Source organism: Cuculus canorus, chromosome 16, assembly GCF_017976375.1.
Source record: "Cuculus canorus isolate bCucCan1 chromosome 16, bCucCan1.pri, whole genome shotgun sequence".
Classification (NCBI taxonomy): Eukaryota; Metazoa; Chordata; class Aves; order Cuculiformes; family Cuculidae; genus Cuculus; species Cuculus canorus.
In genome coordinates this window covers 16,639,676-16,653,696 of record NC_071416.1, presented here as the reverse complement: position 1 = coordinate 16,653,696, position 14,021 = coordinate 16,639,676, and the positions used below count along the sequence as shown (strand labels likewise).

Below are 14,021 nucleotides of genomic sequence, written 5' to 3'. Positions count from 1 at the left end.
GCACAGCCGCTCAGACACACAGGCACACACTCGCTCCAGCACACACGCTCGCTCAGAAACACGCAGCTTCGCGCCCAAGCGCTCACCCACTCGCTCCCCTCGCTCTCGGCCCCTCCCGCCCGGTCTCGCCCCGGTCTCACCGACTGGAGGAAGCGCAGGGTCCCCACGTAGTCCCGCTCGGTGCTGAGGATCTCGTTGAGGACGCAGAGGCGGAGGCGCAGCTGCCGGTCCGCGTCCTTGTTGCAGCCCGCGGGCTCCGCGGCTCCGGGCGGCGGCGGCGGCTCCTCCATGGCGGCGGCTCCGCTCCCCTCGGCCGCTCAGGAGCCCCCCATGGCCGCGCGGTGGCCGCGGGGAGCCCGGCGGGACGCGCCGGGGCGGCGCGAGGGGCAGCGAGGAGCCGGGGGCGGGCGGGGGCGGGGCCGGCCGGGAGGGGCGGGCTGAGCGCGAGAGGGGCGAGCGGGCACCGCACCGGCACGCGGGCCGTCCGCTCCCGGCAGCTGCACCCGCGCCTCGGCGCGCACCCCCTCACGGCTGCACCCGCGCCTCGGCCCGCACCCCCTGGCAGCTGCACCCGCGCCTCGGCCCGCACCCCCTCACGGCTGCACCCGCGCCTCATTCTGTGCTCCCTCGCAGCTGTGCACACCTCGCGTCTACACACACACACGCCTTAGAGCCGCACTCCCTCACAGCTGTGTACTCCATCAGTTACACTCTCACCTCGTTCTGTGCTCCCCCACAGCTGTGCACGTGCCCAATCCCGCGCTCCCTCACAGCTGAACGCACTCATCCCACACCCGGTCACAGCTGTGCACTCCCCTAATCCCGCGCTCCCTCTCAGCTGTGCACTCCCTCACAGGTACACACACGCCTCACACCCGCACTCCCTCACACCTCCTCACACCATGCACACACACACCTTGCACCAGGCGCTGGGCTCGCAGACACCCCACAACTCACTCTGGCGCAGAGGGATAACGGCATGATGGCTGCTTCCACGCACAGGGAATTGCACCCAGATCCACGGCCCCTCGGCTGCCCGGTGCTGAGGGGTGGGCACAAACACAACTCGTGTGCAGGATCACACACCAGAATGTACACAAATACACAGGAATAAGCTACTGCAGGCTTCTATGCCAACTGAGAATCATAGAATCGTAGAATAGTTCGGGTTGGAAGGGACCTAAAAGATCACCCAGTTCCAACCGCCTGCGCTGGGCAGGGACACCTCCCACCGGATCAGGCTGCCCAAGGCCTCATGTACACATATATACAACAAATATATGTGTAACAAATATGTTTCGTTGCCACGAACCAAAAATATGGGTTTTTTTAAACGTTGGTTGTAGCTGTTTGTGCAAAGCGAGTGCAAGGCGTAAGGAAGGGCGAGGGTGAACGCGGCAAACTGCACACAAAACCAGACCAAATCCTGCAGTTCAGTGCTGCTCCCACTGGCTTCCCAAAAGCTAACTTGATTCATATCAGTGGAGATTCTTCCAGACGCCTTCAGTACACCAGAAGAAAGCTGACAGGCTTTTGTCAAATTGCAAATGCATATTTATTTAATTTCAATGAAAAAAAGAAAAGTTTCAAGAGGAAATTTAAAAATTGCTAATAATGCGAACATTTAAGAGACATAAGGATAGAGACACTTATCAAATCTATTACCTTAAGCACTAACACAAATAAAGTAATAAATCATCTTCCTTAGGCTGAAATAAAATACTTCTTTGGGTATTTTAACTTAGTACTGACTTTCTCGATCTTAACTCATCTTCTTTGTTCTAGTTGTTAAGGTTTCTGTTCAGGAGGAAATTATGGCAGTCTAACATACGCAACTGTCATCCTAAAGTCTGGTTTAGGCTTCATGGATATCATATTACATGAAATGAAAAAAACAGCTCCCCGGTCAAGATATAATTGCAGCAGGCTGCAGGTCTGCAGTATAAAGAAAATATCTCAGATGTTTTCAGTCCTAGATGTGGAAATCACCTTTATCAAGTAACAATAACATATTCCTTCGCCACGTCTCCTTCTGATGTAGCCTTGGGTCAAGGTGCACAATGTGCACCATCACAAACACGACCCTCGTGATGCCTTGTAATTCCATTTTCTGCAGCCTCATCAATGAGAAGCGTTTCCTTCACTCTAAGTCAGTCTGAAACAGGATTGCTCAAAATGAGAAGAAAAATGTGAGAAAGCTCTTGTCTCCCTAAATGTAGGGTGGTCGGAAGGAAAAGCACTGATGGGAAGGGAATGACAAGGGTTAATTGTGGGTTTTAGACAGACCTCAGGGGTACCGAGGAGCCTATGGGAGATGGAGAGGCAGCACAGGCAGAGCTCAGAGGGGGGCATGGAAGCAAAGAAAGTCTTCAGAAGGTCAGATTAGAATCAATTTCACTGGGTTTCTTTCAAGTTGTTTATGTTTAAATTCCTGTTTTCTTCTGAAAGCCACTACAGCATTTTCATTGATTTAGTTAGTGTCTCCAGTTGACGTCTTTTTAAAAACCATCAGATATTTTGTCTGTTCTGGGCACGGTGCAAAACTCTCTTCTAAAAGATCCTAACGGTTTAAATAACAACACACGGTGCTAGGAAAAACCAGCATCCCCAAAGCTACGCCCCCACCCTGTGGCAGAGTGAGAAAGTTGTCAGCTCTAAAGTCGCTGATTTGTTAGCCCTGTTTCCCGGGCTTGTCCCAGAAGCCTTAGAATAATTTCTTTTCCATAGCAAATGCTGAGACAGAAGATCATCCCGGAGTCAGCAGGATGCTATCTGAGCAATGCCCGAGCAACTGTGGTGTGGGTGCCTTTTTGTTGAGGTTTTATATGAGATACATCGCTTCAAAATACTTTTCTAGCTTTATTGTTAGCATTAGAAGTGTTACTAAGTAAAGATTTTTAAAAGGACATAACTTGTGACTTGAAAGATTAAAATGTTAAGCAAAAAGTTTAGTTTAAAATACTAAGTGAAAGTCTACATTAAAATTAAATGGAGAGTTTTCACTCTATTTAGAAATGTCTTTCTTTTAGCTGTAGGAAAATTCATTTCGATTAAGTGCAAATTATCTCAGACATACACATAATCCTTACTTTAGAATGGATATTTTATTAGTTGCTGGCATGGCTTTTCATTTTAAAGACAAAAATCTGTAATTAGCCAGCGAGCTTTTTTATTTTTAAAGTGTGTTAGCTGAAGGAAGCCTGAAGACTCAACTGAATATATGTCCCTTCTAGCTTGTTTTCTTTTTGCTTCTTTAATTTTTTTTATATTTTTAAAAAGGAATTAGTTTACAACCGCTGTTCAGTTTTGAAGAAAATTTTTGCTGCTAATATATTGTCAACTGAGCACTTCAAAAGCAAACAAAAAATGCTGGTGCTTTGTAAAACAGTCAGGGAGTCAATTATCAGGAGGGTGACATATCAATTACCATGAAATTCACCATCTTTCGTGAAGATGTAATTAACTTGCATGTGCTTGTAAGTTGTTCGGGGTCGTTATATTTACACATTTCTACTGCAGTAGCACCAAGGTGGTAAGGTCTCTACATGGTATCACAACAAAGAAAATAATCATCACTTACATGTTTGCCTGCACACTAGCTGTATCCACTCTTGTAGGAGCAAATATTGTTCACTATTGGTCTGCTGAAGGCTCCAGGAAAGCTTCCAGAAAGTTGATGGGGATGTGATTCAGATCTAGTTGCTATAGAACAAAATTTATAAATCCAGAGTGATTATAGAATTTATTAGTTTATACTGATACACCCTTCAGCCTCAGCAAGGAAGATCTGATAAACCACCCACCTGCCTTTTCCCCACAGTTTTTTCTAATTCTCCTTTAACCATTGTTATTCCTGCCTGAAAGAAATATCTGTTCAACAGGCTTCCCAAAAGCATGTCATTCAGATGTTTGCTGAAGTTAACATGTATTCTCTCTGCTGACTTTAGGAAATTTTTAATCAAATCCCTATTTCTAGCTTAAAAAAAATGTGCCACTTATGCTTAGTTTCAAAGTGACTTTATGACAGAGGTAGGCGTTCAACTGCATTACACATTCTGCATAACCCTTTGTGCACATGCTCTATGTGTGATTTATAGGAGCCAATCCTATACGTTTTTGGGGTTTTTTTGGTGCTAAATAAACTCCAGCCTCACATGCTTTGATTTATGAAAATGTTTATACAGCTCTTCAGTGGAATTTAGTACACTGCTATTTCACAGGTTATTGAACCTCTCTGTGGTGAAAAGCATGTGGACAATAAAGAGGGTTGGGTACAGTGTGCCTCTTGGGGACGAGGTATCTGAACATTACTTTACCATATTGATCTCCACTGGGTCTTTGTATGTATGTTCCTATTGTTGTGTTAAAAGGGGCCCTGAATTATGGGTTCCTGTGTGTTAGTGTATGAGGTGTTTTTTCTGGATCTCTTGGTGAGTACGGGTCTCGAACAGCCTGTGTATGGCAAGCTGACTGTAAGAGAAGCTTAAAACTGGGAGTGAGCTTCGTGTGGAGCTGCGTATGAGCTGGTGTGAGCTCACATGATCACGGTTACGCTGTTCCCAGATCTGGTATGTGATGTCCACAGGGCAGCCTAAATTTCCCACCACAGCATTGACTAATCCGCAGCCCATTTCCCCAAGCAGTACAGAAATATCGAGGAGTCATGGGACGTCAATAGGTCAGGTGAAATGTGATTCCTCAAAACATTCTGGCACTTAAGCCCTGTGCACAACACACCTGTCTCAAGGTAGTTTAAGGATTTCGTAACCTAGAGTTGCATCTGAACAGTTGGTTTTAATAGTCACTGATGGGCCTCTTTTCCTATGAATGCTCCTAAAGCCTTTTGCACACATTTAAACTTTTGGCTTTTCCAGGATCCTTTAGCAATTGGTTCCACATTTAGTTATGTATTCTATGAAAAAAATACTTCCTTTTGCTTCAGACCTGATAATTTACTAGGTTGCACCTTAATTTTAGTATTGTAAGAAACAGAGCTTGAGCACTGTCTGTGCTTTAATCACCATTCAAGACTTTGCAGACTTGAAGTATATTTCCCTTAGAGGTCTCCACATCAAGTTGAAATGCCTTAATCTGTTGGACTCTCCTCATATTGAAGCCATTTTATATGATTGACCATCTTTATTGGCCTCCTCTGTACCTACAGCAGTTCTGGTATATCCTTTTCGAGGCGGCAGTAATGGGTTTCTGCAGCACATTGAAGATGTATGTGCGTCAGGGATTTGTTCATGGCACCGTGATGTGCCATTGTGCCATTCTAAAATGCTGTTTCCTTCTATGGCTGCTGCTGAGCAGAGAATAACCCCTTACTCCAGGAACTGTTTATTGAACGGTAGTAGCTAATTTAAAACCCGTCATTGTATCTGTAGATATGCAGAGCAATTCTAGAAATTTCAGTCACAATAAGGTAGTTAATAGAGATTTCCATCAGTGTAATTGAAATCAGATCCTGGCCCATGTGTAGTGGACATGAATCACCTCTCACCTACTGCTATATAATTCATTGCAGCTAACTGATTTCACTAAAGCCATTGATGATTTATTCTAGCTAAGAATTAATCCCTTTGATTTCTACAAATGATTTATCTTCAGGCAAGATATATGGAGGTAGTTTGCGGTGAGCCTTACCATTTTTCAGGTTCTCACTCTTGAGGAATCCAGACTGCCAGGACAGCATTTGCATTTCTTTTTTGAACATGGCATAAAAATAATTTTAGAATAAAAATCCTCAGGTAACTTAATTGCAGAGTGACTTGGAACAAATAGAGAGAGGCTTAGAGTGAGCGTGGAGAACAAAGAAACAGAATTGCTAGGCAGGGTGGGGTGGAATTCTCTTTGATTAGAGGATAGTGTTGTACACACATTCAGTTAAACTCTGAAAGCACTTAATTAGACTCTTGGTGTGTGGCAGAAGGAGGTAAGTATTATTCTATCCATTTGAAAACAGAGAAACTGAGATACAGACAGCTGAAGTGGCTGCCCGAGAACACAGTGTCAATATGTGCAAAACTGGAATTCAGGAATTCACAGTAGATGGCTCTGTCTTAGAGAGTCCACTGAAAGGGGCCCCCATGAAGTCACACAAGTTTCCAGTCAGCAACTCAGATTTTAGCTGCTCAGGCCATGTGGGAGTGTGAAGAGACAGCAGTGCCCGAAGCCTGTGCTTCTCCTTAGTGTCCCTATCTATTTATTTAATAACTCTAACATCCCTGAGAAAAATGAAGGTTAGCACAACTTCATGACAAAAAGGGTTTGGGAGTTGTGAAGGAAGAGGGAGATGGAATAAAATGTGTCATGGGGCCTGCACACATCGCACAAAAACATTGTCAAATGCACACAAACATCATAAAACGCACAAAAACGTTGTCAAATGCTTTGTTACATTTTCACTTAGCAGAGGGACAGCACAACATGAATGGACAATTGTTTCCATCATAAGGTCAGGTGGGATGAGCAAAACTTATTTACTATATTCCTATTATTGAACTGACTGATCAATTGGAAATGCAGCCTATTTCCTTTTCATAGACTTCAGTGAGCTTTGTGTCAAACCCTGAATACATATAACTGGGAAGAAGCTTGTCTTATTTCATACATTCTGTAATCAAGTCAAGACATCCAATTTTTTAAGGTGCTCTGGGAGGAGGTTGTATTTGTTATTACTCACCTCTCTGATACCATTTTTCTTTCCACTGCCTATTTTCCTCACATTTCCCCTCTTTTGCTCTTTCTCAATCATACCCACCTACTTAAAACTAATCACATACTAAAAAGTAATTAGATTTTCATGATTCTCTTTCCTGACATAATTTTTGATTATGTAATTAAGGGTTCTCATTGGCCTCTTGAACGGAGAGATTTTTAGTTTAATTAATCAAAATGTCTTGCTCAATTCAAGGTGGGTTTAAGCAGTTTTAAGTAATGTGCAGAAAGCATTTTTATTATTCCTGACATATAATGTTATGTGATATCTTCTTTACCCTCTAAAGTCAACAGCAGAGAAGCATTGTCTTGACTGCAGGCTTATGTACAGTTATCTAAAGCACCAGAACTAGGGGTGGGGAACAGAAAATACATCAAACCTCAATATGCTTGAAGTAGGATGATTCTATTTTTTTGTAAATGCATTTTTTTCCTGAAAATTGGAAGTTTGTCTGCTTTTTATTAAATAGTTAAAGTGGGGTTATTCCAAATTATTTTTTCCCATATGAGAGCATCAACAATTTTGCAATTCCTTACATTTTTTGATGACAAACTAACATTCTCATTGAATGTATTGTTTTGGGGGACTACTGGAAGAGGCTAATGGAAGTTTAGCAGGTTGTGTTACAAATAAGTATATTTGCCCTGAGCTAACACAACCAAACAAAAGTAACTTTTTGTATTTTTTTCTCTATAAACACATAAACTAAAAAGAACATGAATGATGCTGCTTGGTTTTGTTTAAAAATCACCTCTTCCTGGCAGCATGTGCATTATTTTCAACCATCAACAAACCTTACAGGAAAAGCCACCTCCCTTTGTGTCAGCACAACCCACGTATGTGAAAAAAAGTGATAAAGAGGTGGAGACTAGAATTACGCAACCACTTCTAAACTCTTGTGGTTTTCATATCTAAAGCTAGAAAAAGTCTCCCTCATGGAACAAAGATTCGAAGATCAGAGAAAAACTGTTTTATGAAATGCATCCATCCAACGGCTCTACTTTTCTCTGGTTCTATTCTCTACTTTCTCCCAAGCACCTCAGTGGTTTAGATCTTTAGAAGATGTAGATCTTGATTTTCGGGGCTAGGGACTGGCTGTACATCAGTAACCTGTAGCCTACTGGCTCTCAGCTGTGACACGTGCTTCAGAGGCTGGATGGATCGTTCGCACGCTGAAGATCAGATCGTGCCTAAGTGATTGACCTAGCTGGGCCCTACTTGCTGTTGGTGTAAGGGAAAGGAGCAAGACGTGATACAGCACGATGCTGCATCAGCTGCTGCTTTGACACTCAGTGCTGTAAATGTATTTGAAGAGATATAATTTCTGTTTTTTATTGTCTGCACCAGCAGTTTTGGTGAGATAGAATTTTTTTTATTTTATTTTTTTAATACTGGGGGTTACGAGAAATTTAATATTCATTTTTGAGATGATATGTGAATTCTTCTCATCTAAGTGCTAAGACTAAGCAGGTCTGCATTTGATAAACTGAAGATCTTTTACTAAGGATGGGTTGAACCAGTTAGGTATCACATTAACACAAAATAGATAGCTTTGTCATAATAGATAACTTTGCCATTTATAGTCTCCCTGGCCATCTTGTACTCAGGGCAAAACTCTCTCCATGGTTGTTGTGCGTATATTTTGTATCCATAGGGCAGAATTCATATAATTGGGGAAAAAATCGCCATATATGTAGCTTAGACTGTGGTTTTATGATTGGATTTGAGTCAATTTAAGTGTGAGCTACCCTTTTTCTCCTTCCTACATTGCCTCATGTTTCCACCACCTCCTTTGTGACACTGTAGTGAATGGGATCAGGAACTGATCATCTGATCCAGCTGAAAATTAACCGGAAGGCAAACAAACAAAAGACCCTTTTTCAGTCAGATTTGCTCCCTGACTGACTCAGTGCGCAACCCCCAGGAGTAACTGCGGACTGAGGGGAGATGTAAGACCTTGTGGGAAAGGCTGGGCTGGGAGGTGCGACTGCCTCCTTCGGCAGTAACTCACACGCAGATCAGTTTAAAGCCATTTATGAAACTATAGCTTCGCTCTGCCGCATGCATCAATGCTGAATACAGTCCATGGAATTATAACCACTTGTATAAACTCAGCGCATGGGCTGCAAACTCACAGTACAGGAGTAGAAAGATGTTCTGGGGAATCATTACACGGCTCTGAAAGAACACTAATTGAACGGAGCAGTCCCGCTAGAGAATGGGAACAAGGTATTTCTGCTATACTGGTATTTTCAAAGGGGGCTTTTTTTAATTTTCTCTTGCTGATTCTGTGCAGAAACATTAACAGTAAGTGTAGCAATAAAAATGCCGTTACACTGACAGTATCACTTGTGAAATCACAGAACACTTTCATTTGAATTACAGTGTAAGTGCTGCACAAGTCATAACAGGAAGGCAGTGATAGCAGATTAAAGTTAGGAGGAGGCCTATATGCTTTGCCACAGAAGATGGAACTTGGAGTAAACAGTAATGGCCCAGAACACTGAACACAGAGAGTCTTAGACTGAAGATGGAAGTAAATGAAGTGGATCTGTTTTGCTTGCAGCTTCTCTTAACACCCAGATTGCATTAAAGGTAGCAACTTGTCAGTTACAGCCCCTTTGCTTTCAGAAACTCAGTACTTTTGAGACAACCTCATTTGGGCCAAAATTTTCTAGTCTAAGTCTAGAGGTTGTGAATGTGAAGTTCTGTGCAAAATGCTTGCCTGGAGTAGAAGTGAAAAATTACTGTTTCCTTTTTGAAACTGAAGACAAATATCACCATGTAGACACAATGCCATGCTGGAATTGCTTTTCAGAAAAAAAAATATTAATTTGAACTGAGTGTAGCTAACCTGATACAGAATGCTTAGTTTAAACAAAAAGTACTTACCAAAGCCCAAGGTGTTTGTCTTCAGCATGCATGATGTTTGGATTTTATAGCTCATAGGTGCACCCTGGTGTTAAGTGACTATAAAGTATAAAATGCTAAGCAGGATTTTCTTTCTCTTTCTGAGGATGTTGAGTTGAACATCGTTGTGCAGCCAGTTTTACACCATTACACCCATTACTGATCTCCATGATGATTTATTACATGAATACTCCCAAGCCTTGAAATGGACTGCCACAAATCAAACTTTTCTGGAAGTCCTTGCGGACTTCAGGCAGCAACCCTGAGCTCTGCCAGTCTCTGTGGAAGAAGGCAAAACATCTTTTATGTTTGCTTTCCCCCAAGCACAGGAGAAACACCTTGTATGCAGGTAGGGCTTCTCTCTGAATGGCTGATGGTTTGGGCATGGCTTGCGCTAGAGCTGTGTTTTCACTGTTCAAGCAGTAATATCCCTGTGCAGCCCCATCTTTCCTGTGCTCCTCTAGGGGGGCAGAAGTCAGCATATGTGAAATTTAGGCTTTGGCTAGATTTCTGTTTGTTAGCACCAGTCACAGCAACAAACAAAGCTTGAGCAAGCTAATCATACAAACAGGCCAACTGGAGTCAGTGACAATACCCGTGTGCATCAGGGGAGGGGCTCAGTAAATATGAGCTTTCCCATTTCATTTGAATGACCTCCGATATGGAAATTTTTCCACTCTACTGGCTGAAAAATTTGCAGAATGATTTCATTTTCAAATTGAGCATGCTTCCTAATAACAGCAAGCCAGAACAGTTAACAGCTTCTTTCTTCTATGTTAATACAACGTATTGTGAATAAATTGTTGTATAGGTAGCTTCCTTAAGATGGTAGCTGGGATTTAAGTAACAAAGTACAGACATATAGGGGTAAACTAGAACAGTAAAATACCAGTTTTAAAAAGAAGGCCAAAATAGCCAATGATGAGATAGAAACATCAAAAAGGGTTGTGGAAAAGTTTCCAGTGACAACAGTACAGAAGATAATTTTGCACTTTATAAACATAACCAGTCCAGAGGGAGAGAGAAAGGATCAGCCCTGTACCCAAATTTCTGCACAAACATGCAGTTCAGTTTTGTCGATATATATCTTTTGTTCCAGCACTCTTTAGTCTCATATAGTATTAGGGAGACACTGCAAGGATAAAGAAAACGAAGCTTAAATAAAATAAGGGTGACTGGAGAGCTCACTAGACCTGTTGGGTTACACGTGTTAACTCTGGCCCAGCAGGCAGAAGATACAAGGCTTGAAACCAGAACAAAGCTCCTTTTGTCTAAATGAAGATTCCTGTAAAGAATACCTAAAAGCAAATTGAGAATAAATGAATACAGTAATGAGCAGAGAGAGGAAGCCCTTCCTGCTGAGAGGAAAGGAAACAAGTCTTCTTAAAGCTGAATCAAGATGCTAAGGAACTGTCTTGAACCGGCATTGTGAAAAACATGAAGTTTTGCATGTGCATGAATAAAATCTGTACTGTATGGTAAAAGCCAGGGACATTTCTTGATGACGTCCTGAGTTTATTACAAGAAATGATGAGATACAAAGCTCAGATGAAAGGTCAGCGAGAAGGTCATCATTGATGAATTTAATTAGTGGTGCTACCAGTAGCTCTTCTTGTGACTGAAGTCACCCCACTAGTAAGCAAAATCAGGGCTAATGCACAGGCACGTGTGTCAGAGGTGGAAAGCAACTGCTAAAGCCCTATAAGTCTGCAAACGTTGTTCAGCTCCTTTCAGTTTAAGGAGCTCTGACAGGATTTTGTAATATTGTAAACCAGGGTCTTTGGTAGCTTAGTATTCTGTTTCCTTCGTTTTTACAGAATACAAGGTTTATGTCAGCAAAATCTGAATAATCACACTGTTACCTATGTGAAAAGCATGAAATACAATGCAAAACAGGATTTTCTGTGCACAAAACGGAATGTCTAACAAGTCGGTTCTGTGGCATTCAGATACATGCAAGTCTAACTAGCACTTGCTTGTGTGGCAAATAAAGTCTCATTATCACCTCTCAGACAGGAAAAATCACAAGTGAGTGACTACCCAGCCCTGGGTCTGCTGCCTCCCAGGCACATAGGGGTGAGGGAGCTACTCAATTCCATTTGTGTCTTTCCACTCAATTAGACTTCTCACTCTGCAGTCAAAAGCAGTGATTGGCAAAAATATTTTTCCCATCTGCTCTCTCACTCTGGCTGCTATTTTTTGAAAATAAACACACTACCTCTTTTCTTTGAAGACAAGTTGTTTCTAATGTTTATATATATTTAGGTAATTGTAGGGTTTTCTGGCCTAGACATGTTTCTAAATACTGTAAAAGGAGAATAGTCTCAATTTTCAAGCCTGAGTAAGTTAATCTCCTTAAAATGACTGTTTTTAGGGCTGCTACCCACCAGAAGCACACACTGATGTCAGTCAGTGGGAGCAGTGAGTGTTCAGTAAAGTAATTCAGTAAAATGTAGGCCATGAAGGTAATCATATTTGGACATGAGAACACTTAGATTTCAAATCTGATCTTCAGATCCTATTGCATCTCTAGTTGTCCAAACACTGTGATGGTCCTAGCAGATGCTGTCATTGATATCATGATGATGAACAGAAGCAGCAGTTCAGGATCAAAGTGCCTTTATCTGCTTCCACACAGCACATCTGAAGATGTGGTTTACAGCGCTAAGTCACATCAGTCTTGCATTCTACCCAGCAGGTACCAAATCACCACAGATTTCAGTCAAGAGCTCCTTCTGCCAGGACTAGTGCAAAAAAAATACATCTCTAATTTGTTTTTGATTGAAATGTGGGATTTTAATAAAATTATTCTGCGGGAGGAGTGTCTGCTTTCTTTGGACATGCTGCTGATCCTTTGAAATGCAAAAAATATGAAAACTGCAGATTTTGGGTTTAGCCAAAATGTTAATTTTTCAGATTTTTACATAAGAATGTCTAAATTCTCTTATGAGAGAGACAGCTGAAAATCTGATCAGTCCTGTTTGCTTTATAAAGAAGAATTTAATTTTTATTGACTTGGAATTTTATAAGCCTCAGATATTCTGTATATGGCTATTATCCTTTGTAAACTACTTCAAGGTAAAATAGTAAAAATAGTAAAAAGGTAAAACATCAGCACTGTGCAGAAATACTGATGTAATTTTCAGGCGCCTGACTGTGGAGATAGAAAGTACCATTGTGTTAGTGGGATGCTGTATATGGACTAATTACTGAAACAGTTGGCCTAATTTCTCTTGCACAGCACTGTGTAAAAGTAGCTGTATTGCCTCTCCTGTCAAATGATTGTTTTTTCATATTGTGACATTGTCCAGTGTCATTTAAATATACTGTCAGTGTCCTTTTCTCAAATTACAGTTTGCTTGGGTAGGAATGCAAGTTCAGTGCGAGGCCACTGGCGATAACTTGGTTAGAAAGATAGAGTTCTGAGATCTGGATTTGAAGAAAACAGTGGGAATGAGAGGGAGAGAATTGTATGTAAGCCTCAGGATGAAATGTCTTGCTGATATCGTCCAAATACTCGCATAAATACCCACTTAATAATTTGGTTTAGTAATCCTTCGGTTACCGCAGTTGCACTGTTAGCAATGGGAGAACTCTCTGCCACCTGGATTTATTGATTTTAGGGCATCCAGCGTTAAACTGCAAAAAAATTTAGAGAGCTGAGACGGTGAATCAAATGGGGAGTCCCCTGGGAAATCCACTAGTAAGTACATTAGTGGACAGCAGAGAAAACAGCTAGAAGCCAAGCAGAATAAATAGAATCAGTCCCTATGGAAATGATTAAAAATGGGCAGCAGACGGGAAAATAAGATCTACAAGGAATTTCTGCTCATGCTGGACTGGGAACTGAGCTGCTTTACAGACCAGTGCTGTTTTCCCAAGAATTTTCCTGTCCATTCTGCATCTTTTTCTGGGGTGATGTTTCCTCTCTAATGCAAAATACATAGCAATATGCCAGTAGGGGAGCGCTTTGAGGTTTTATCCCTGTCAGTCAGTGAGGAGCACCTGGCCCCTGGGCAGGAATCCAGAGAAGCTTCTTGCCAAGGAAGTAGCTTACACAAACTGTGAACCATGTCCACCTGTTAGGCATTGTATGCTCTTGATTTATGTCTTGCACCACAGGCATATTTTTACAACCATCTCTTTACATCAGTTTAATAGTAATTCTTGTAATTGGTACTGAATTTATTTGCAAGCCCATGCATGCAGATACACGTGTTATTTTCCTGTTTATCTGCCTTCTGCTTTAGTTGAAAGGCTTTCTTTCCTTGTATGCCTCCAACCATGAATACACATCATGCAATTAATCTCTGGATGCAGCACAGTGCCATATTCAGTAGTAATGTTCAGCAAGTCTACGTTGCTTTTGAATTAGCCAAATCACATTCTC

At 41.9% G+C, this 14,021-nt stretch overlaps 1 protein-coding gene across 2 annotated transcripts in view; it reads right to left on the bottom strand.

Moving 5' to 3' along the window:
- Positions 1-397, bottom strand: part of PREX1 (phosphatidylinositol-3,4,5-trisphosphate dependent Rac exchange factor 1) — a 156,849-nt gene extending 156,452 nt beyond the window's left edge. Inside the window, exon 1 of one of the 2 annotated variants that reach the window (XM_054081265.1) lies at positions 141-397. In XM_054081265.1, the coding sequence (XP_053937240.1) occupies positions 141-290 (150 nt within the window). In that variant the 5' untranslated portion in view covers positions 291-397. The remainder of the gene's footprint in view (positions 1-140) is intronic. The other variant, XM_054081264.1, reaches the window with a different exon arrangement.
- Between the last annotated feature and the right edge of the window lie 13,624 nt (positions 398-14,021).